Here is a 24295-nt window from a genome sequence, read left to right as displayed (position 1 = left end):
CTGTAATTTAGCGATGGCAGTGGCTTCCTCCTATTGCTGATCTCTGAGTTGACTCACAGCTTCTCAGCTCTTCCACCACCTGTGTAACCAATTCTCTGCATTAAATTATTTTTGTTGAAATGCCAGAAAAAAAGAAAAAAGAAAGCAAGAGAGAAAGAAATTGGAAATGTTTTCTCAATAAGGAAAACAAATGTTTCTATACATTCAAATTATGTTATGGAAGGATGTTGAAGTAATTATAAATCTGTTTTGTTGTTTTTGTTGTTTTGTTGTTGTTGTTTAAAGAAACTCTTGAAAAATATCCCCAGATTATCTTGGTAGGTTACCAACTCCCATAGGAATTAGCGTTGGGGTAGTTTGTTTGGCTGGTAGTTTGAAACAAAAGCTGATGAAGAAAGGTGGTCAGAATAGACCTCAGGTTGGTTTTGGGTTTGTGAGAAAGTGACTGATAAACAGGTTTAGGGGTGGCATCCCAGAGGCTCCTGCATTCAGTGTGGAGTTGCAGATATGTATGGAAGTGAGTGGTGGGGCTGGTGTCATGTCTGGTGGCTTATAAGGGTCTATCCACCTACTTCCTATGTGTGGAGACCAAGCAACCAGCCTGAAGTCACATAACAGGTAAGTGGTAGAGCTGGGACTCCATCCCAGGCAGTGTGGCCTCAGAGTCTGTGCTCTCCATTTCTTCTTGCCACTCAGCTCCTCAGACTGCCCACATAACAGCCTGTGTGTGTGTGTGTGTGTGTGTGTGTGTGTGTGCACGCTTGCATGTGCACCAGTGGTTGTCTATCTATCTGTGTTTCCTTTGTCAGGGTTTGTGCCAGTCACTGATTCCCATTTGTGAAGAATCCACACTACAGCTAAAATCTATGAAACCTTCCTTCCCAGGTGGAAAAGGCAGTGAACAAGCTGACCCTCCAAATGCCCCACCAGCTCTTCATTGGGGGCAAATTTGTGGATGCTGAGGGCACCAAGACCTATGAGACCATCAACCCGACAGATGGGAGTGTGAGTGCAGGCCCCGCACCTGCTTCTCTCCTGCCTCCCACTGTTCCTCCACCTATGACCTATTCTCCCACCTCCCCCTACCTGGCCTCTGGGGGTCCTAGCCCAGGGGGCCTATGCTTGGACACAAAAGTGTTGCAGTCAGTCTCCAGTCTTCCATACAGGAATAGTATAGAGGAAGATATGGTGGGGAGGGGTTGGCAGGGAGGCAGGAGGACTCTAAATGTCTTCAGCCTGCTTCAGAGGCTAGGAGTAGATTTTAAAATCCCCCCAAGAAGAAAGGAAAACCATTCCCTCTCCCTCCACACTTCAACAATAATCCCAGTGTCAGCCCCACCTTCTCAAATATTTGTACACCCCAACATTGGGAAATTCTTCCCTGAATCCTGTGTTTGTCTGACTTTCTTGACTGTGACCTGTTGCATCATGACCCATACATGCATTCTCACACATGTACATGCCTGGAACGACACTTACTCTTACAGGTACATATTGATCATTTTCTGTCTTGTCCCATTCTATAGCATCACTCCTGAAAACAGATAGCACACTCAAAATGGATCATTTGAAGGGAGTTTAAAGAAAGTGTTTCACAAAGGAGTGGAAAAGGTGTGGTAACACAGATAAGGTGTACAGTGCTCTCAGGCAGAAATATCAGGAGCTGTTTCCACCTCGAGGCCAGTTTTAGGAGTCCTGGGAGGGAGGCTGTTTGGACAGTGCTGCCCAGCAGGTGTTATCTGTGGAAGAGCAAGGCAGAGCTGGCCTCATACCTTCTACCACCTTCTCCCACCTGCACCCAAGCCTGAGCTGTAGTGCATAGGGACACCCTCAGGGCATGCAATGCAGAGAGGGATGGGTCGAGTCAGCTCCAATGTCTAGCCTATCCCACTTAAGAAATAAACGTTCTGCCTGGGACTCAGTAAATTAATGGGTCTCTGCTCTTGGTTTGGAAAGGCTAAGCTGACCCTCAGCCTTGTAGGTACAAACCTAAGTCTGTTGCTCTGTGTGGGCTCAGTGGGAAAGTGAAGAGAAGGTCCCTGGTACGTAGAAACACATAAAACCTTTCCCAGACCCCACCTTCCTCTCATTGTGACTGCCCAGTACCCTACCATTGGCAGCCTTCCTTTCTGAGGCCACCCAGGTGGCCAGAGGAGCAAGCAGACGACGTGTCTGTGCCCACTGAAACCAGAGAGGGCTTCACAGCTCTGCTTCACCACAGGTCATCTGCCAGGTGTCCTTGGCCCAGGTCAGCGATGTTGACAAGGCAGTGGCTGCTGCTAAAGATGCCTTTGAGACCGGATTGTGGGGAAAGATCAGCGCGAGGGACCGGGGTCGGCTCCTATATAGGTGAGAGCCCCACACCCACCTGTCAGCCACCACCACCTTCAGCTTGGGGTGGGGCTGGGTGCTCAGGTCCTATTCAGAAGAGTTGGGGTCCTGGACAGGTCATGGAAGCCTGAGGCTCAGCAAAGGCTACTCAGAGGAAGTTACTTGAGAGACAGGAGGGATTTCACCAGACACAACTGGCTTTAGGGGAAAGGTGTCACTGGTGAAGGGACAGATGAGGAGGTATAAAAGTGAGGGAATGTTTCAGATGACAGCCACAAACTGGCAAAGCTAACAACTGGTCCTGACATACCCAGAAAGGCACAGTGCTTACCTGAACCAGCCTAGGCCAGAGGAAGGATTGGGGCTCCTGTGCACAGAAGCCAGTAAGGACAGGGATGTGGCCCACCCTCACATTTTCCTCTTTTTTTAAGTAAGGGCGAAGGGAGCCCCCTCTCCATAGCCCCAATCAGAAGTCTTAGGAAAGGACTTGGGCTTGCTCCAGCTTATGGCCTTAGGGTGGGAATGAGGCCGGGAAGACAGGCTGCTCCCCTAGAATCAGGTAGTCCCAGTGGGGCAGAGCAGTCACCCCCAAGGAAGTGAGGTGATGTTTCCAACAGAAGGGCAGGTGCTGGGCAAATGAACTGAACAGTGTCTGAAATCTTTGTGAGCAGTTTCAGGGTCCTGATTTGGTGCTCTGGATTCTGGGGAAGCCCTCAGGCACAGAGCTTGGTGATGATGGAGTCTGAGCATACTTTTCATCCAGCAGGAAAGCCCCCATCTTGGTCATGCAGTCAGAACGCCTTTAGTTTCTATTCCAGAGGTCAGAAACACCATGGCAGACCCCGCAGCAGGGGAGCAGAGAGAAGGGCCTGCGTGGTGTGCAAAATGTAATAGAGATGGAGGACTATGGAGGTTGGACATGCCCAGCCTGCCATAGCTTTAGTGTTAAGACTCCTTGGAGAACTCATCAGTTATTAAAAATAACCATTGGCTAGTGACTTAGAGCCTCTGGAGATCAGTCAGAGCTGTGAAGTGTACATGCCCTGGCTGGTGGTGATGAGCTGCTGGCTCTGGAACAGGGACTGCTGTGAGAGACAGCACTGGCCCAGAAGAAAGTGTCCTTCCCTTGAGATGCTCTCCTACCATCTGGTGACACAAGTAATAACCTCACTAACCACAAAGATAATGAGGAGGTGTTGCCCTGCACAGCTCTAAGTAGAGACCCGGACTGGGTGGACCGACATAGCAAGGCCTGAGAGCTCCTAGTGACCTGGTCACTGCCCCAGGTAGCCTCCCAGTCTCCAAAAAGGAGGAGTGCCCATCGCTACCCCAGGAGGGGACAGGGCAGGATTTCCCAGAGACATGACTGCCCAGCAGCCCTGGTTCAATGAGGGAAGTAGGACCACCATGGGTATTATGGAACATGGAATGCATGACAGGGACACAACAATTGTGGGAGAAGCTGGTAAGATAGATCCTGAAGGGAGAGTTAGAGAAAGTCACTAGCTGGTGCCCCAGAATCTCTGGGAACAAGATAGAGCCTGCCTGGGAATCTGGGCAGCCAGCCATACGCAGCTGCCAGAGTGGGACCACGAAGACCCAGTGAAAATATCTGTGGGAGGCTGCCACCTTGTGTTCAGGTCCACCTCCAAGGCTCTGGTGATTGTCTGGGTTGCTGTTGGTCAGGGGATGGGGCTCTCAGAGGCAGAGGTGCAGCTTCACCAGGTTGACATTAGAGCAACTCTGCACAGCTCCCCTCAAGGAGCCTCCCAGCTAGTGCGATCAGGTGACAATTCCTTTAGTAAGTGTATCCTAGGTATTAGATTTATAACTCAGCCACATCACACATGGCATTGTCTAGGAGTGTCAGGGGTTGGAGGGATTTGGAGCTGATCAAGGAAAAAATAATGACCATGAGAGGCAACAACTCATAACAGGCTTTATTGGGTTACCAGTGGGGAAGTCCCTAAAGCAGGAGACCCTCCAGAGGCTGCGTTGAGGGTAGGGGACCACTACTCAGAATGGGAGGGGGTAAGGGAACTCCAAGGGACAGGGGAGATCAGAGAAGGGGCTGCCATGTCCAGGTGATGTCACTCAGCAATGCAGTGGGAGTCTCCGAATCAGAGGGCTCTGGCAGTGGGGACTATAATTATATAGCCCTTCTCAGCAGTGGTAACAGCTGTCAGAGAGAGTCTGCGGGAATGCAAAGTAGGCAGGCTGTAAGTGGCTACAATTTGATGCTTTGGGCTAATTTAAAAATAACTGGATATGTGAAAATTTGCACCAGTGGGCTTTCAAGTTAATGGATCTCAGCCTGCAGTGAAGAAAAAACAACATAGGGGCTAATATACAGATGCTATCTTTGGCTAATTTGTAATATAGATTTATATCTTTGGCTCATCTGTTCTTGTGGATGATGGAACCCTACTTTTTGAAATACCACAAAATATTTTTAATATTTCATCTATAATGTTTCTCAAAAAGTTTGCACCTTTGCTTTTCTTACCCAGAGCATGACCTGGGCACTGTTCCTGAGGCAACAGCATATCCCTGCTGCTATTTTGTTGTGCTCATTCAGTCCACAGTTTCACTCACCAACTTTTCATAGCATGCTGCCCATGTGCCCATGAGCAAGAGACCAGATGCTGTCCCTGCCCTCATAGGAGAGGAAATAGTACTGAAATGCTCAACTATATGAATATCAGTAACAGTCAGGCGAGGTTTATAAAAAGGCAAGGATGCAATTAGAACACTGCAGGGAGATGGCATTGCTTTGGGGTGGGTGGGATTAGGGTCGGTTTCCCAAAGGGTCTGAAAGAGTTGCAGAAGGTTGAGAGGGGAAGCTGGAGTACAGGAACTGCCGTCCAGGCCTATGGTATTAGCACAGCTCCCACAGGTCCCAGACAAGAGGCCTGACTTACCTGACACTTGAAGGGGACCGACGTAGGCAGAAGAGAAGAAGAAGGCAGTAGGTTTCATGGCCCCAGGAGGAAATGGGTAAGGTCTAGGGGCTGGTCAGTCAAGCACAGGGTTGGGACTATGTCCTGAATGTGGTGGGCAGCCATTGGGGGAACTTGAGGTGTGCACAGGTGGACTGGAGCAGATCTGGGAGTGTTAGGGCATTGCCAGTGGCTATATGCAGAAAGAAGCAGAGTAGGAACAGGTCAGCAGGCTTGTCTCTGGGCTTAAGCTTCCCTATGTGCAAGATTGAGGGCTGCTCTAGATTGGTAGTCTCTACCTTCCCCCATCCACCCTGCCCCCTGGGTGCATGAGACCTTCACATCAGGGAGGGAGCACCATTCTAACTCCCAGGCCCCCCACAGCAGCACGCCCACCAGAATCATGGGTGAACAACTGGACATCGGAGTGTTCAGACTCCAGGAGGGCTATGTAGACATTCCTTCCCTTGCACCTTCCCTGTTATTCCTCCCTCTCCATTCCTGGAGACACCGGCTTCAGGAGTATCCTCCCATGGATTGGCTGGTGCTTGAAGCCAGGCAGGCTTTCTCCCCTGGCAGAAGCTGTTCAAAGACAGAGAGGGTGACCTTCTGGGATGGTGACCTCCTTGTTACAGAGGCAGGCAGCCTCCTCTGCAGAATCATGTATGAGTGTTACTATAAAGTAGTCAATCCATCAATATTTCAGGAAGGAGTAAATAGAGGGATGGAGAGAGGGTGAGAGGGCATCCTCACACTCATCCAGCGAAGTAAATGTTACTGTTCCATCTCACAGATAAGGAAACTGAGGTCAGTACATCTAAGTGTGCAGGGTAGGGCCCCCAGCCCCTTGAAGAAGGGCCTTAAAAAAGCAGACCAGGCTATGCCAGGCCTGAGCCTCTCTCCCTCCTTTCCCCCATGCCTTGGCCAGGTTGGCAGACCTCATGGAGCAACATCAGGAGGAGCTGGCCACCATTGAGGCTCTGGATGCGGGTGCCGTCTACACGCTGGCCCTGAAGACCCACGTGGGCATGTCCATCCAGACCTTCCGCTACTTTGCTGGCTGGTGTGACAAGATCCAGGTGGAGCATGAGAACTCACATAGGCAGGCCAGGCCTGGCAGGGAACTCTATGGGTAGCACATTACTCTGAATGCTGTGTAACATGGCTGTGGGCCTCCAGTGTTTGTCATGGGCTCCCCACCTGCTCTCCTCTCCGCAGGGCTGAGGAGTGCGGGCAATGAGGGAGATGGGCTACCACAACTTAGTGCCTAAGACAACACCATTTATTAGCTCCCAGTTCTGCAGGTGGGAAGTCCAGGGGGGCTCTACTGGGTTCTATGCCAGGATCTTACATGCTTTATGTCAAGGTGTGGCTAGGATGGGCCTTATCCAGAAGCTCTGGGGGGAAAACCTGCTTCTGGGCCGATTCAGCTGTTGGCAAATTCAGTTCCTACAGTGGCAGGATTGAGGGCCTTGGTCCTTACTGACTGCTGGCCAAGGCTGAGCTCAGCTCCTGCAGACCGCTCTCTGGTCCTTGTCCTGGCCCTCCATTCCCCTATCCTTCTGATTCTCTTCTGCCACTAATTGGAGAAAACTCTCTGCTTTTACAGGGGCTCCTGTGATTATGCTAGGCCCACCCACCTGCTTTATCTCCCCATCTTAAGGTCAACAGTACCATACCGCATTATTGCAAGAGGAGTAACTGGCTATGTCCCAGGTCCCAGGGAGCTGGGCCTCACCTTCAGGGCCATTGTTGGAGGTTTGCCTGCTAGAGGCTGTGATGGATCAACCCTTCCCTGGGGAGACCCATGGCTGCAGGGCTCACAGTGTCTCTGTCAGTTCTGGACCCCTAGCCTCTAGTTTCTCCACAGGGCTGAGGAGTGCAGACAATGAGGGAGGTGGGCTGCATGCTCTACCCATATCTGAACTCAGATGTCCCCATTATACATAAGCTAGGAGGTTTGCATCTCCTACCCATCTGGGTAGTGGGGGCATCAAGACGCAGATAAGAACCTGCTCTTCACTGTGCCCCAAGGGCAAGGTAGCTACTCAGAGGGAAAGGGTAAGGACCTGGAATCCCCTGCTACTGACAGCCCCCCATGCTTCTTCCAGGGCTCCACCATCCCCATCAACCAAGCTAGACCCAACCGCAACCTGACCTTGACCAGGAAGGAGCCAATCGGGTGAGTCACAGCACAGGGTGGAGAATAGCCACACACGAGGTGCTTTTCATGCAACATGCTGTGTGGAGCCCTCATATAATCCCCTTTTATGTATTTATCAAATAAGTATTTATTTGCCAACTACTATGTGCCAAACTTTTCAGGGGTTGTATATACAACAATGATCAAAACTGCTGAAAATTTCTATTCTCGGGATAAAAACAGCTTCCACTTCCATAGTACCTGTTCTGTGCCAGGCACTATTTTAACAACTTTATAAACATAATTTTATATCATCCCCACAATAACCCTATATCAGTCAGAGTCATAGCAGGAAACAAAGTACACCCTAAAAATTTTATCTGAAAAGTATAATGATCAATGTGCATAAAAATGAGGGACTACTACATAGCCCCAAGGAACAGAAAAAGTGATGGAGAAACAGGCAAGAGTAGAAAGAGATGCCCAGCAGGAAAAGGCAAGTGTCCAGGCAGCATAGACCAGACTAGAGACTGGGGAAATGATTTAAACCCAGCAGCGAGGCCCTACCTCACCATCAGATGACCCAAAGGCCCAGGGAGAGAGAAGAGCCAGCACATTGCCTGGGTGGGGGCCAGTGGGTCCACTCCTGTGAAAGGCAACTTGGCAGTGACCGTTCAGTACTCACATGTCCTCACCCCACAAAGCACAACTGTGGTGACTCACTCACAGGGGCTCACAAGGAGACACACCCAAGATGCTGACAGCAGCTGCACTGGAACCTGACAGCACAGCCAACGCTGAGCTCTGTGGTGTCCCCGAGAGGAATGGTGTGTGGCTGTGCTGGGAGTGCAGCAGCACTATAGCCGCAGCACAGCAACAGGTCCTGCAGAAACCACTGTTACATGAGGAAAGCAAGCTGAGGGATGGCGTCTAAAAAACATCCCACATTCTCCTGTCCTGTGGTCCCTCTTCACGAGTCATATGCATGGGAGCGCAAGGAAAGGTCTGGCCAGGGGTGACCTTGGGATGGAGGGGAGTCTCCTGGGACAGAGGCTTCACCTCGGTCAGCACCTTTTGGTCATTCCCTCCTGCTCTGTACCCCTCAGGGTGGGGAGAGTGTGGTCCACCAGCAGGAACCTCACATCCTCCTGGATGGTGGTCAAAGGCCCTCAGCTTCATTGGGACTGTGGGAGTGTTTCGTAAAGAGTGCGTGCTCAAATGTCACTTGGGTTGGTAACAATGAGTACAGCTGGACAAACCAGGTCCTGAAGGACAGGCCCGCTGGTGAGGGGGGCTCCTGTCAGGAGAGTGGGCTGTGGGGGAGGGTGGGTTGTGGGTGCAGGAAAATCCCTCCTTTAGCCCACAGGAAAGGGGTAAGGCTGGGGGCAGGTGGCATAGACTCCAGGGCAGAGGTTCCCCAGGCCAGCCATACAGCTTAAGCTATGGGGAGAAAAGGAGAATTGCCTACCTAGTGCTGAGAAAGAGCGAAGGCCAGCTCTTTCTGATGTTCAGAAAATGTTAGAAAACTTATGTTTGGCCATCTCACTGCTCCTCTCAGTGTCATCCAGTGGCTCCCAGTGCACCTGAAATGAAATCAAACTCCTGACTTTGGCCGTATGCTCACTGGGAGCCTGATGTCCCTGACCCCACTCCCTCACTGCATTTAGCCATGATGGCCTACTCCTGGACCCTGGGCTCTCTACGCCCATTCTACCCTCTGTATATTCACACCAACCCCTCCCCCAGCTTCTAGTCCTCCAGCTATTGGTCATCCAGTTGTTAGCTGTGTGGTGACCTCCTCCCCTCGACCAGTGCACCAAGTTGGCCTACTCTGTAATTTGCAATCTCATTTTGTTCTCTTTATGACACATGCCATCCAAACTGATGCTTCTGCACTCCCAGGGCACACACAGAGCATTCCAAAAATGTCTGCAGAAGGACAGGGCAGTGGCTCCAATCAATGTGCACAACCAAATGCCCTGGCTAGTGCCGCAGTGACCTTCAAAGTGAGGCCACAGCTACGTTACCCCTCACTCAGCTACACACTGGCCCAACCTCCCCTGGGGCCAGGAGCTCTCTTTAGTGAGAAAAGGGTGTAACCTCCCATCATCCAGGCACACTGGACAGAACACTGGGACAGGCAGGAGTCACCCTATTGCAGTGCCCAAGGAACTGGAGCACAGCAGGGCAATGGCTGGGAGGGGTGGGCCTCAATACTGGGGGAGCCAAAGCCATGAGATTTCCACTAAGAAAGACCATCAAGAATAAACAAGGCACAGAGGCTAATGAAAGAGTGGTTTCACCACAGCTTGGTGAGTGATGTATTCATTCCGTCCATGCGTCCCTCGCCCCTGCTGGCTTTGACTCTATGTCAGGGCCAAACCTGCAGACACTCCCAGCCCCAGGGGTCACAGTCTTTCCCCTATGTTGGCAAGTGTAGGAGGTTGCTGGGGCCGCTGCAACAGAGATCTAGGAGGCTCAAACAACAACTTGCCTTAGTGTTCTGGAGGTGGAAGTCCCAGATCAAGGTGTCTTTAGCAGGGTTGATTCCTTCTAAGGCCATAAGGGAGAATGTGCTTCAGGCCTCTCCCTAGTTTCTGGTGGTTCTCTTGCAATCTTTGGTGTTGCCTGACTCTGTCTTCTTGTTCACATGGAGTTCTCCGTGTGTGTGTGTGTGTGTGTGTGTGTGTGTGTGTGTGTGTGTGTGTCTGTCTTCACATGTTGTTCTCTTCATAAGGACAGCAGTCATATTGGGTTAGGTACCCACCCTACTTCAGTAAGATCTGATCTTAACTAATTATATCTGCCATGACCGTATTTCTAAATGTCACATACTGAGGTTCTGGAATTAGACTTCAACCTATGAATGGGGGGAGGGGCACAATTCAGCCCATGACAGTGGGACTTACTTCTCTGATATCTTTTCTTCTCTGGAGTCCCCCACAACCCAGCCCGCTCTCTCCCTGATGACCTCACCACTTCCCTGGGAACACTCACTCTGGTCCCTACACCTGTCTTGTCTCTTTCAGTCTGCTGGGTGTACATGGTGTGAGAAAGTGACTTTCCTAACCCCTCAGCATGCCCCATCACTCCCAGAATGGCTTGGAGACCCCCAAGTCAGCCTCAGCACATGCCCAGCCCCATCTCCCTCCCCCTCTGCCTGATGGAGCATTCTGTGGCTCCTCACTCACTACCCGTCATGCCCTAGGTTTTTGTACACGCTCTCCCACTGCCTAGGTTCAGCTAAGCAGTCGTCTTTTTGGGAGTATTCTCTGATGGTCATGGTGGTGATGAAGATGATGATGACGATGATGATGAAAGTAACAGTCATGTAGTCAGCACCAGGCTCTTGCATACACTAGCTCCTCTAATTATCTGACACTCATGCAGAGAGGTGCTGTTATGGCCCCCTTTTACAAGGGACAGAGGAAGGTAGAGCCCCATGCCTGTTGGGACCACAGGTGTTGTCATCAGTTCGCCTGGGACTGTGGGTCAGCCTCTCCTCCATGAAGACACTGACCAGACAGAGGCTTTCTCCTCAACTGAGGGGTAACACTAAACTGGGTGCCATCTCTTAATGCAAAGCAGACAGACTTTATCAGGCTTCCCAGGCTGACTCCATGCTTCTCCTCTCCACAGAACTGAGCCCTGGCCTCATACCCATCCTCCTGGCCCACTTGTCCCTGGACCCTGTCCATGTCCCCCCCAGCCTGCCATGTGACCCCAGGCCCTCTCCCAGACCCTGCTAGTTGCCAAGGTTCTTATCCATGCCGGCCTGCTCTCACTTCCCTGGTTGTCGGTGCTATGCCTTACCAAACTGTGTCCCTAGACTGGTCTCATAGTTCCCATCAGAAAATGTCCAGTGTCCCATGCCATTGTGCCCTGCTGGAAAGAGGAACTCCTGACAGACTGGATACACTGCCCCATTAGGGCCCGGGAAGGTAGGCAGGAGCTGCCTTCAGCAGGACCTTTGGTGCCATATCAGGAGACCTGGCTTTGTAGTGGATAGCAGGCCTGGGAGAGAGAAGAAGATGGCAGGCCCACTGTGGGCACCCAGGCTGAGAGAAGAGATGAAAGTCTGCTTCTTCTATATGGCAGAGTCTGTGGCATTGTCATCCCCTGGAACTACCCCCTGATGATGCTCTCCTGGAAGACGGCTGCTTGCCTGGCTGCTGGGAACACAGTGTTGATCAAGCCTGCCCAGGTGGGTGAGGGCAGGGCCTGTGGGCTGTAGAGGGCATGGGGAAGCACCCTGAGCAGAAGGGGCAAGATGGCCCTTTGGCCCCTTCGCCCATGCCAATCCTGGTTTCTCTTCAAAGGAGGAAGGGTACTGCTGATGAGGGCCAGTCTACTGTGGGCAGAGGTAGCATGCAGTAGTGCCAGCCATAAGTAGACTTCATGTTCTTTCAGCCACAGGGTGGCTGAGTCAGGATAATCATGCTTGCATTTGCAGCTGCCTGTTGAGCAGAGTCAGGGATTTCCTCACAGATGGCAGCACTCCAGATTCCGGGGATCAGAAATCCTGCTTGGTGCCCCTGACCCTGGCCCTGTGCTCTGAGACAGCCTGAAGTGGTCTATTAGTAGAACTGGTGCCCTGGTTGCCTATTTGGCTTCAGAAACCAAAGTCCTGGAGGGATGTGGGGTGAGCAGTGGGATTTGTGCATCCACCACCCCAGCGCCTCACAGAGAGGGCATAGAAGTGGGATGTCAGGAGTGGTTCATGCAGGCTGGGAGGGGCTGAGCAGTGTCCCCCAGAGGTGAGGACACCCCATCCCCTTCAGGAGCCTCAGCTTCTTCACCTGTGCGTTGGCAATAACAGCCCCCCCTCTGCCTGGCTCTAGGGGATTCAGGAACTGAAGAAGAGATGCTCCAGCATGTGGATCTGGATAGTGCTCCCAGCAAGTCCCCCATTCCGCCAGTTTCTTTGGGGGCAATTTGTCCCTAAGGGTATTAACATAATTTTTAAAAAGCTAACAATAACAATAGCTGACATTTATAATATTATAGTGCTTGGAGTTAAGTATTTTTGAGCATTTTAACATATATAACAAATTAATAGTAATTTACATACATTTGCTTATTTAAGCATTACAACAACCCCCTGAGATGACCCCTAACCTCTCCCTTTGTGTGTGTGTGTGTGGGGGGGGGACCAGCTGACAGGTCAAGACAATTGTCCCTGGAAGATCCCCACTAGCCTGTTGCCCTTAGGAACACCTGGAACCCACTCCCAGGGCAAACACCCCACAGATTTGGCCCCTCAGCCTGAGGCCTAGCTGTGGGTGGGGCACAGCCTTACCTTGGCAAGGAAAGTTGCCAGGACCAGAAATGTATTCCCTCTTCCCCAGAAGAGGGCTAATTGCTGGCTGGTCAAGGGCAGAGCACGGCCTCCAGCAGTGGGGCAGTCATCCACATCACAGCTGGACCCTATAGCTCTAGGCCCTCTCTGGGCTGAAGTGCTGCCAGAAGCCAGCAGGTGGACAACTAAGGCAGCACCACAGCCAGAGGAGGAAACCAGTTTTTCTTAGGGAACAGGGAATGGGTGTGCCCTGCAGCCTTCTGAGTATGAGGCCCTGCTTGGCAGTCCTTGGGACTCTGTACTTCCTGAGGGCTCAGTGTAAATGGGAGGCAGAAATGAATAGGCAGGAAAGGACCCAGGCCTCGCTGAGGGGCTGGAGCCCTGCCAGGAGAAGGTGCTAGAAAGGTACCTGAGGTTAACAGGCCCTTGTTCCCGGCTCCCAGCTGGAGCTGTGTGAGAAGCTGGCTGAGTTGGTGGTATCCACGATGGGGAGGCATGAACATGGCTTCCCCCAGGGGTCTTCCTACCACGGCTGCCCCTCCCTGCTTGCTACCGAGGCTGCTAGGAGAGGATGGCAGAATTCCACTTCCCAATCCCTCCTGACCCAGTCTTCTGTCCTGCCTCCTTAGGTGACCCCACTCACAGCCTTGAAGTTTGCAGAGCTGACCTTGAAGGCTGGCATTCCAAAGGGTGTAATCAACATCCTTCCAGGATCTGGTAAGGGCTATGGATGGGGGCATGGGCATGTGGGAGAGCCAGGGCTCCAGGCAGCTGGAGATGCATTTGGTCAGAACAGGGCCTGGCAGGTGGAGCCATCTGGTGCAGAGTGGGTGGGATGGCCAACCTGATGGCGGAGGAGGCCCTCCTATTGTTTCTGATGAGAAGTCAGCAGGTTAATCTTGCATTTGATGAGACATTTTTTTCTTGCTGCTTTCGAAATTTTCTCTTTATCTTTCAGTATTTTTACTATGATTACCTCTGCATTTATTTTACATAAAATTCATTAAGCTTCATGGATATATAGATTAATGCTTTTCATCAAATTTGGGGAGTTTTGGGTCATTATTTATTCTAATGTTTTTCCTGCTCCTTTCTCCTCTCCTTCTGGTATGCTCATTATGAATATGTTGGTGTATATAATGCTTTCCAACTTAACTCTGAAGCTCTCTTCATTTTTTCTTTTCATTCTTTTTTCTTTACATTGCGTAATCCCTATGCTCAAATTCACTGATTTTTTTTTCCACTGATTTTTTTATTCTACCAGTTCAAAATACTGTTGAGTCTCTCTACTGAATTTTTCATTTCAGTTATTAAACTTTTCAGTTCCAGAATTTCTACTTGGTCCTTTCATAGTTGGTTCTTTATTGATATTATTTATTTGGTAAGGCACTGACATCATAGCTTCCTCTAAGCATGGTTTAATTTAGTTCTTTGAATGTATTTATAATGGTGGCTTTGAAGTCTTTGTCTGTTAAGTATGACATGTGGGCCCTCTCATGGTCAGTTTATAATGCCTGCACTTTTTTTTTCCTTTGTTGAGTCACACTTTCCTGTTTCTTTGCATGCTTTTAATTTTTTGGTTAAAAACTGGATATTTACATAATATATTGTACCAACTCTGGATACTGATTCTCTTCCTCCCTTTCCAGAGCTTGTTTCTATTTGCCTGTTGACTTGTTTTATGACTTGGCTAGACTGGTTAAGTGAAGTCTATTTTCCCTGTAGTATGCAGCCAGTGATGTCATCCCTCAGAGGGCACAGCCTTGGGCATGCACGTCACCCTAGGATGAAGCAGTTTGGGCAGGTTTCTCATTGACTGTCTTTTCCCTGGTCTCTCTGTTAAGCTGTCTGCCTCCTTTGGTATCACACCCAGCTGTTCAGCTCCATTAACTGCAGACTGGTTGTTCTATTGTTTTCAACAGTGCCCCAAGCATAAATTGCTCTATAATCTGATCCAATTAGATTTGGGCCCCTTTACATGGGTAGTTTTCTAGGCCATCCTTTGAGGTTCTTAGCCAGAAGGGCTCTTCCCTGGTTCTCTCTGGTAAACCAATGGACCTGTGGTTTACCTTATTGCTGTCACCGTTTTGAATAAAGTCTTTTCCTTTGCAAAGTGTTTTGGAGCTCTCTGTCCTTACAGAAAGCTTCTCTGAGGGATATGGCATCTCACCAGGTTATGGCATCTGCCCTCCTGGTGAGATGCCAAAATCTCTGAGACACTACCTCAGGTGCTGGACCCCCTGAGGGAGCTAGGACTAGGCAAATGAAGTCGCAGTGGACTCAGCCTGCTTCACGTATGGTAGAGCCTTCATCTTTTGAGTGGGAGCTGGGTGGAAAACATACTCACCAAGAATTGAACCTCTGAAACTCAGAATGGAGGAAATGAGAAATGCTGATTGCCTGCCCCTCCTGGTGAGATGCCATATCCCTGGACTGGTTGCTGGAGGAGAGAAGGTCCTGCCTTCCTCGTCACACCTGCCTGGAATAGAGCTTCCAGCAAGATGGAGGGAGAGGGGAGATATGGAGCGAGAGAACGGTTCACAGTTCATGTGCCATTGACTCTCACTGTTCTTACTGAGATTTAGTAGCTTTTCTTGAATAAATGTCTCTCCATTTGCTGTATTTCCCCAGGATTTTTCTAGAGAATTTAAGTGGTTGTTATTTAAATGATTTTCACCAGTTATGGTTGTTTTCCTGGGAAATTGCCCACTGGGCTCCTCATGCTGGCTTTCCAGAAGTGTACTTCCACCTTATAACTTTTGAATATATTGTATTCATGCTTTTATTATTAAGTAACATATAATTGTATATTTGATCTCCTCTCTAATCCAGTAAATCAAGAGATTTTTTTAAATTTTCAAATAAATTTTTTGGTCTAAAATTTTGTTCTTACATTCTAGTTTTATTATGTCATGATCAGAGAATAGAGCCTGTGTTTTAATTCTCTAGGGCTGCCGTAACAAAACACCACAATCTAGATGGCTTAACAGCAGAAATTCAGTCTCACAGTTCTAGAGACTAGAAATCTGAGATCAAGGTGTTGGCAGAACTCTGCTTCTTCTAAACTCTCCAGGAAAGAATCCTTTCTTGCCTCTTTTTAGCTTATAGAAGCATCACCCTGAGGTCTGCCTTGATCGTTACATGGCATATTTCCTGTGTGTGTGTGTCTGTGTCCAAATTTCCTCTTTTCGGTCTTATTGGATTTGGGCCCACCATAGTGGCATCATTTAACTAATTACATCTGCAACACCTTATTTCTAAATGAGGTCACATTCTGAGGTATGGTGTTAGGACATCAACATACGAATATTTTAAGGACACAATCCAACCTATAATAGCATATAAAAATTTTTCTCACTGATATGTGGTATATAAACCAAAAACAACAAAAGAACAAGACAAACAAATGAGAAACAGAAACTCATAGACACGGACAATAGTTTAGTGGTTACCAGAGGGTAAGGGGGGTGCGGGGTGGGAGATGAGGGTAAGGGGGATCAAATAAATGGTGATGGAAGTAGAACTGACTCTGGGTGGTGAACACACAATGGGATTTATAGATGATGTAATACAGAATTGTACACCTGAAATCTATGTAATTTTACTAAGAATTGTCACCCCAATAAATTTAAAAAAAATTTTTCTTCCTAAAATGGAGAATTTCTTTGTGATCTGATATATAATACCTTATAAATATTTCTTGGATAGCGGAAAATAGTGATATTATTATTATTATTATCAAATAGACATTATATTTTTTCAAAGCAATTTCAGGTTCACAGCAAAATTGAGTGGACAGTATAGATAGTTCCCATATACCCCTTGTCCCCATGCATGTGTAGTGTCCCTCATTATAAACATCCTGCATCAGATGGTACATTTGTTACAACTGATGAACCTAAATTGACAAATCATCATTATTCAGAGTCCAAGGTTACCTTAATTTCACTCTTAGTGTTGTACTCGTATGTCCTAGGATAAATGTGTAATGAGACATATACACCATTGTAGTCTCATATGGAATAGTTTCACTGCCCTAAAAATCCTCTGTGTTCCACCTAGTCATTTCTCCCTTTCCCCAACCCCTGGTCACCACTGATCTCACTGTCTCCATAGTTTTGCCTTTTCCAGAATGTAATATAATTGGAATCATACAATATGTAGCCTTTCAGATTGGTTACTTTCACTTAGTAATATGTATTTAAGGTTCCCCCATCTCTTTTTGTGGCTTGATAGCTCATTTCATTTTAGTGCTGAATTATATTCCATTGTCTGGATGTGCCACACATTATTTATCCATTCACCTACTGAAAGACACTTGGTTGCTTCCAAGTTTTGGCAATTATTAATAAAGCTGCTATAAACATCTGTATGCAGGGTTTTACGTGGATATAACTTTTCAGCTCCTTTGGTTAAATACCAAGGAGCAAGGTTGCTGGATGGTACGTTGAGTATCTTTAGTTTTATAAGAAACTGTTGAACTGTCTTCCACAGTAGTTATTCCATTTTGCATTCCCACCATCAGTGAATGAGAGTTCCTTTGCTCCACATCCTTGTTAGTATTTGCTATTGTTAGTGTTTTAGATTTTGGCTATTCTCATAGATGTGTAGTAGTATCTAATTGTTATTTTACTTTGCATTTCCCTAATGACATATGATGTGAAGCATCTTTTCATATGTTTGTCACCTGTATATCTTCTTAGCTGAGGTGTCTATTCAGGTCTTTTGCTCATTTTTTAAATTGGGTACTTTGTTTTCTTATTGTTGAGTTCTAAGAGTTCTTTGCATATTTTGGATATCAGTCCTTTATATTGGATGTGTTTTTTGCCAATATTTTCTCTCCAAAACAGTGATTTTTTTTTTTTTTAACAGAGAGTGGTGGAATGGAATTAGTATTGAAATCATTTGTGGAGATTTAAATATATATATATGGTGTCCCACTGCAAACCTTTGGAACTGGAACCTTCACAGGTGCACGTGGGCATATGTAATTTTATAAGCTGAGAGGCAGGGGAGTAGTGGAGATGGAGGTGGAGGGACTGGGTGGGTAAAGGAGCCCAAGACTTGTTGATTGATGGGTTGGGGAAGGAATGTGTCAAGATTGACTCTCAGTTTCTTGGCTTCAACAACTGGCTGCAAGGAGACTTCATTTACTGAAATAGAGAATCTGGAGGAAGAGCACGTCTAGGGAAAAATTAAGAGTTCAGTTTCAAGTATATTGAATTTGAGAGGCTGTGAGACATCCAAGTGGAGGTGTGGAGCAGACAGAGAAGTGATAAATGGATCTGTATTTCAGAGGAGCTTGGCTTGGAGATACAGATTGAGAAGATGATGTGCCTGAAGATGGCATTTGAAAAGGTGAGCCAGGGTGAGATCAGCTGAGATGATGCGAATTGAGACGAGCAGAGCAGGGCCCAGGATAGAGCTAGAGGCACAGGGTATTTTAAGGTTGGATAGAAGAAGGGAAAAGGGGATGGAAAAAGAGCAGTCAGAGAAGTAGGGGGCAAATTAAGAGAGTAGAGAGTCTGAAGCCAAAAGACGAAAGAGATTTAAAGCAGCGAAAGATTACGTTTGGGGAGAGATGACCATGAAGACTCATTGAAAAAAGAGATTTGAAAGGTGAAAAGGAATTAGCCACCTTGGGGGCCAGGGTGTGTGCAGGGCTTGGGGTGAAATGAGAACGCTATGGAGTAAGGGGCAGGTAAGTTTCCAATCATTCAGGTTCCAATCATTCCAAACGTGAAGCAGCGAATGTCTGGGCTCTACACACCTGGGCCCTCCACACCCAGGCTCTCCATGCCTGGGTCTCTCCTGGCCAGGCTGCATCCCTAAGGAAGGCCTTTTGGAGTGTGTGATGCTTGGGCAACACTGCCTCCACAGCCAAGCCAGGCAATCCTTGGGTCTCTGTTGGAGACCCTGGAAGAGCTGGAAGCCTGGGTGCCTGCACCCTCGGTATATACCTTGATATGTTGAAAGCCACATGCAGACTGTATGAGTTTGCTTGGGCTGTTGTAACAAAACCCACAGACTGGGCCTTAAACAACAGATACTTATTGCTCACAGTTTTGGAGACCATAAATCCAAGATCAAAGTGTGAGCAGGGTTGGTTCCTTCTGAGGCCTCTCTCTTGGCGTGCAGATGGCTGTCTTTTCCCTGTGTTCTCACAAGATCTTTCCTCTATATGTATCTGCTCTTCTTACAAGAACACCAATCAGATTGTATTAAAGCTAATGACCCTAATTGGATTGGATAATGACTTCATCCTACCTTAATTACCTCTTTCAAAACCCTGTCTCCAAATACAGTCACATCTGAGGTACTGGGCATCAGGGCTTCAACACATGTCAGATGGTGGGGCAAAGGTGTAATGGCCACTGTAACAAGAAGGTATCTCAAGACTGACAAACAAAGCAGGCAACTCCATAGAATATAACAATTTATTAAACGGTAATTTATTTATGGGAAGACTGGTTTGGAGTGGAAAAGATGACCCAACAATTCTGCGCAGATTACCCCACCTAACAGACAGCTGTTACCATGCTTTTTGTTTTTTATAGCACAACTTAGGTACTAATGACTGACAGGACCAAGGGACAGAGAATGAAATAGCACCAGGGGCCATACCTTCTGGCAGTCTTGTGATCTGATGATTGTTTGTAATCAATACTATTACCATTTTGATACTTATCTCAGTTGTCACGCCATTCCATCCGGCTGTTACTAACAAACATATTAATGGCTACATTTTAAGGAACACCGATAATCATCAACTAGAAAGCTTTGATATGCTTACTAAGGACAGTGAGGTTGGTCAAAGGTCATAGCATGAAAGAAAAATGAAGTGAAATCCAGGACACAGACATGGAGTTGGTTTTGTTCACATCTGTATCTATACGATATGGATTTTGAGGGAATACAATACTGTCTTTAACAGGCAGCAAAGCCAGTGAGCCCCAGGAACTGAGGGCACTAAGCACACAGGGCACATCCCAGAGCTCTGGCCTCAGGGTGGACATGTGAGGGATAGCGGGACTCATACCTCCCCACTCCAGCACCGGAGAGGCCACCCTGACTCCCCCACTTCTTCCCATCCACAGGCTCATTGGTTGGCCAGAGACTGTCAGACCATCCCGATGTGCGGAAAATTGGGTTCACCGGCTCCACAGAGGTGGGAAAGCACATCATGAAAAGGTAGGCGTTTAGGGTGTGTGGGAGAGGCCGCCACGGCCTCAGAAGCTGTGACTCTGGTCACAGTGTCTGGACATGGACAGTGCTGTGTGTGAGCTTGATCCTGCTTCTCCAGCCTCCATGTGTACTGTGGTTCCTGGAGGCCAGGTTAACGCAGGTTATTTCGTGTGTGACAAGCTCTTGGTAAGTCCGGTGGTGGCTGCTATGTGGAGCTCACTTGGACCTGTGAAGTGCTGGAGCTGTGTGTGGCTGCTGAGTGCTTGGAATGGAGCTGCTCTGAATTGAGTTGTGCTGGGAATGTAAAAGACACACCGGATTTTCAAAGCTTAGCACACAAAGTAAAGCATCTCATTAATATTTTTTTTATATTGGTTACAAGTTGAAATGATAATATTTTTGATTAATTGGGTTAAATTAAATATATTAGAATTAATTTCACCAGTTTGTCTTTAGCTGTTTTTTTCTTAATATGGTTACTAAAAAGAATGTCATTACATGTATGGCTAGTATTGAGGTTTTGGTTCTATTCTAATAGAGGGTACTGATCTAGGACATCCTCTAACTCTTATTCCTTGTACTTTGGCCTCAAACTAAAACAGTGGGGTTGTGTTCCAGGCTCTGTCACTAATTCACAATGTGACCTGGGTCAAGCCCTGACCCTTCCAGGCCTCAGTTTCCCCACCAGTTCAATCAAGGTAGTTTATAGCTAAGTGATTCTGGTCTGCGTTGGTAGACAGAGGTAGCAGCTCACAGCCATGGCTGCCCCAAGACAGTCGCCAGATGCCTACGCCCCACCCCACTGAAGCTGAGTTTCTGGGGTGGGTTTTGGGTACCTGCACTTTGAATGATGAGTGCAAACAGAGAGCAGCTTGGGGTTCTTCTGAGTCCGCTGACTTGCAGGATCTCTAAGGATACATGACCACCCCTTTCTGTCTCTGCTCCAAGGTTCACATGAATGGGGAGTCCAGCTACGGTATGACAATTCCACAGGGAGAAAGGCTTCTCTTATATTAAAACAATGTCTCTTTACTGTAGCTCCTAATGCAGAGCAATACTCTTTCTCCCTGGGATACTTCTGCAGCCCTTGACCCAACACTCCCACTTTGTGGGGTTCACACCTCTCAGCCCTGCACACTCCCTCTGAACCAGCCTGCGCTGTGACCCCTTTCTCAAATGGGTACCACACTTGTGCCGATTTCAGTGGCTTTATGTGACATCTACTTTTTGAGTCAGGAGCCACGGCCAATGCGGCTGGTGGATCAGGTCTTTAGGGTCAATAGAGCCTGATGTTGCAGCCTGTGAGTGCACCAGGGCGGGGCTGCTCTGATTCATTTTGAGTGCAGTGGAGTAAACCTTGGTGTTGAAGAGGAGGAGTCTGGAGAGAACAAGGGACTGATGGACAGAGAGACAGATGACAGAGCAGGGGATGTAATTGCAAGTAGTCACAGCAGTTTATTTACCTCTTTTGATTCAAAAGCTGGCCAGTCTCCCCTGTGCTGTGTAGGTGAAATTCACATCTGAACATGTGTGCACAGAGTCCAGAGGGAGGACTCAGGAAATGTCACTCTAAGGACTCCAGGGAAGGAGGGTTTGTGCGGGCAGCACTCTGGCTCTGCAGCTGCTGTTTTCCTGGATTCTCTTCAAGCACCCGTGGCTGGTGCCTGAAACAGGGAAGTCTTCCTCCTGAATTCAGTCCTGAACAAGGAACCCCCTGCCCTGTGCCCAGTTTACTGAGTGTCCCTCTGAGGACAGTATCAGTAAGTCCATTTTGTTTCCACTGATGCAGTGTGCACAGGACCCCGAGCTACTCTCTCTTTTCACCCGACACTAAAATTTGAGATGCGAAGCCCCTACGGCACTGCAGCTGCCCCACCTGGGGATGCTTCTTTGTGGACTTATTGGTTCGACATTTATTGAACACCACCTACATGATCAGACAAAAGCCTGTGCCCTGCTGGGGTTTAGGCTCCAGTAGGTGGGGTCAGACAAATGCACCGTGGTGCACAGCAGCTTACATTTTATATGGGGCTGTTAAGGCAGGCACCATAACAAGGGACTTTGGAGCAGAGGCCTGAAAGAGGTGAGGAATGAGCTGTGGGGACCTCTGAAGAAGGAGTGACAAGGAGGGGGACAGTGAGAGCAAGTCCCTGAGTTAGGGTGGGGTTGGCTGTTGGAGGAGGCACAGTGGGAAGCCAGTGAGTGAAAGGAAGTGAGAGGGAGTAGCTAGTACCTGTGGGGTCGGGAGAAGTCACTGGGCCTGGTCTCATGGGGCTCCCTCCAACCCTTTGCTTGCTTTTTCAAGTAAAGCATGTTTTGGAGTTGCCCTTGGCCCCCTCCACCTAGAGCCCCATGTCCCTTTCTCCCATGGATCTAACTCCACCAACACTGTTCCTTTCAGCTGTGCCCTGAGTAACGTGAAGAAGGTGTCCTTGGAACTGGGCGGGAAGTCACCCCTCATCATCTTTGCTGACTGTGACCTCAGCAAGGTTGTGCAGATGGTGAGAGCCAGCCTGGGGGCAGGTCATTGGGGCAGGGGAGGTGGGATGCTTTCTCTGATTCTACAGTCAAGCTCACACATTTAACCTAGACTGTAGTGTCACCACAAGCATACGAAGTCTGACAATAAGGTTTGTGAACTCATCCTAGAAAAAGTACTACATACCTCATTGCTGAAAAGCACTATGGTCACCTTCAAAGTACTCCCCTTGGGAAGCTATGCACCGATGCCAGCGCCTAGTCCACCCTTCAAAGCAATTTTGGAACTCTTTCTGGAATGGCCATCAGAACGGTCGTCATACTACCCTTGATATCCTGAATGTCATCCAAATGTCTTCCTTTCAATATTTTCTTTATCTTTGGGTAAAGAAAGAAGTCACTGGGGGCCAGATGAGGTGAGTAGGGAGAGTGTTCCAATACAGTGACTTGTTTACTGGCTAAAAACTCCCTCACAGACAGTGCTGTGTGAGCTGGTGCACTGTCATGATGCAAGAACCATGGATTGTTGGTGAAAATTTCAGGTCTTTTTCATCTAACTTTTTCACGCAGCCTTTTCAGCACTTCCAAATAGTAAACATGGTTAACTGTTTGTCCAGTTGGTACAAATTCATAATGAATAATCCCACTGATATCAAAAAACGTTAGCAACATCGTTCTGACTCGATTTGGACTGACGGAAATTTTTTGGTCATGGAGAATTGGTTGACTTCAATTGTACACTTTGACACTTTGTTTCAGGGTCATATTGATACACACATGTTTCATCATCAGTGATAACATGGCCCAAAACATCATCTTGCCTCTCCAAAAGGTCTTGGCAAACTTCGACTCTCCTTTGCTTTTGTTCATCGGTGAGCTCCTTCGGGACCATTTTTGCACACACCTTTCTCATGCCAAGATTTTCAGTTAAGATTTTCCTAACTGCTTCTCTATTGATGTCTACTGGGTCTGCTATGCTTCTCACAGTCAGCCGATGATTTTGATGCACAGTTCAACAAATGTTTGCAATGTTTCCATCAGTTCTGCTCATTACTGGCCGCCCTGACCTCTCTTCATCAGTGACACATTCTCTCCCCTCAGAAAAACATTTAATCCATTTGTACACTGCCGTTTTCTTCATGGCATTGTCCCCATAAACTTGGACTAATTCATGCCCCTGATTTCCCTTCCACCGTTGCCAAGTTTAACAAGAAATTTAATGTTTGTTCCTTTCTCTAATTCAAGCTCAAACATTCTCGCGATGGCACACACAAACACACAACAACAATAATGAATGCCACTCAGCAAGACACCTCCACACGTTGACACAAACACAGCTGTGAGACACTGATATACCAAAGTTATAAAACCTTATTGAGCTGTTTGTACAGTGCTGCCAATGTAAGTGCACGGTGGCAAGTTCGTGAACATAATTGGCAGACCTCGTAGACTGTGGCAGGAAGGAGCCGTGGGACAAGGAATGACATGTGCCCTCTAAAACCACCTTCCCAAGAAGTTTCATAACTATGAGAATAACTGGAATCAGCCTCATGGGTTGGGAAACATTCTGAAATCAGCACTGCAAACTTCCTATCTAGATAAGCAAAGCAGAACCCTGGACACTTGGGCACAACGCTACCAATAGTAAACCCCCCCAACCTTGGCCCATGCCCACACTTGCCCAGGTCCACCACTGGGCAGTCTTGGGCAAGTTACTTAACCTTTCTGGGGCTCCGTAATCTCACCTATAGGATGGGAAGAATAGTATACCTAACTCCTATGGTTGTTACAGGTATCATAAGCTACTATGTCCGAAGGACATAGAACGGTGGCTGCATCTGGCAGGTGCTGTGTATCAGTTGTTCTTATATTAGCATTATTATTGTTATGCCTTAGTCCCCCATCCACTCCTATGGGAGC

The 24295-nt window shown here is 48.0% G+C and overlaps 1 protein-coding gene across 3 annotated transcripts in view; it reads left to right on the top strand.

Annotated features, from left to right (window-relative positions):
• Nucleotides 1–24295, top strand: part of ALDH1L1 (aldehyde dehydrogenase 1 family member L1) — a 133336-nt gene that overhangs the window by 99576 nt on the left and 9465 nt on the right. For all 3 annotated transcript variants that reach the window (XM_074340450.1, XM_074340449.1, XM_019719138.2), the window contains 8 exons: nt 886–1005; nt 2222–2349; nt 6199–6349; nt 7382–7452; nt 11512–11617; nt 13342–13429; nt 19810–19903; nt 22299–22398. In XM_074340450.1, the coding sequence (XP_074196551.1) occupies nt 886–1005; nt 2222–2349; nt 6199–6349; nt 7382–7452; nt 11512–11617; nt 13342–13429; nt 19810–19903; nt 22299–22398 (858 nt within the window). The remainder of the gene's footprint in view (nt 1–885; nt 1006–2221; nt 2350–6198; nt 6350–7381; nt 7453–11511; nt 11618–13341; nt 13430–19809; nt 19904–22298; nt 22399–24295) is intronic.

The sequence above is a fragment of the Rhinolophus sinicus genome, linkage group LG09, assembly GCF_036562045.2.
Source record: "Rhinolophus sinicus isolate RSC01 linkage group LG09, ASM3656204v1, whole genome shotgun sequence".
Classification (NCBI taxonomy): Eukaryota; Metazoa; Chordata; class Mammalia; order Chiroptera; family Rhinolophidae; genus Rhinolophus; species Rhinolophus sinicus.
Note: the sequence above shows the minus strand (reverse complement) of the source record. Positions and strands in the feature narration are given on the sequence as shown.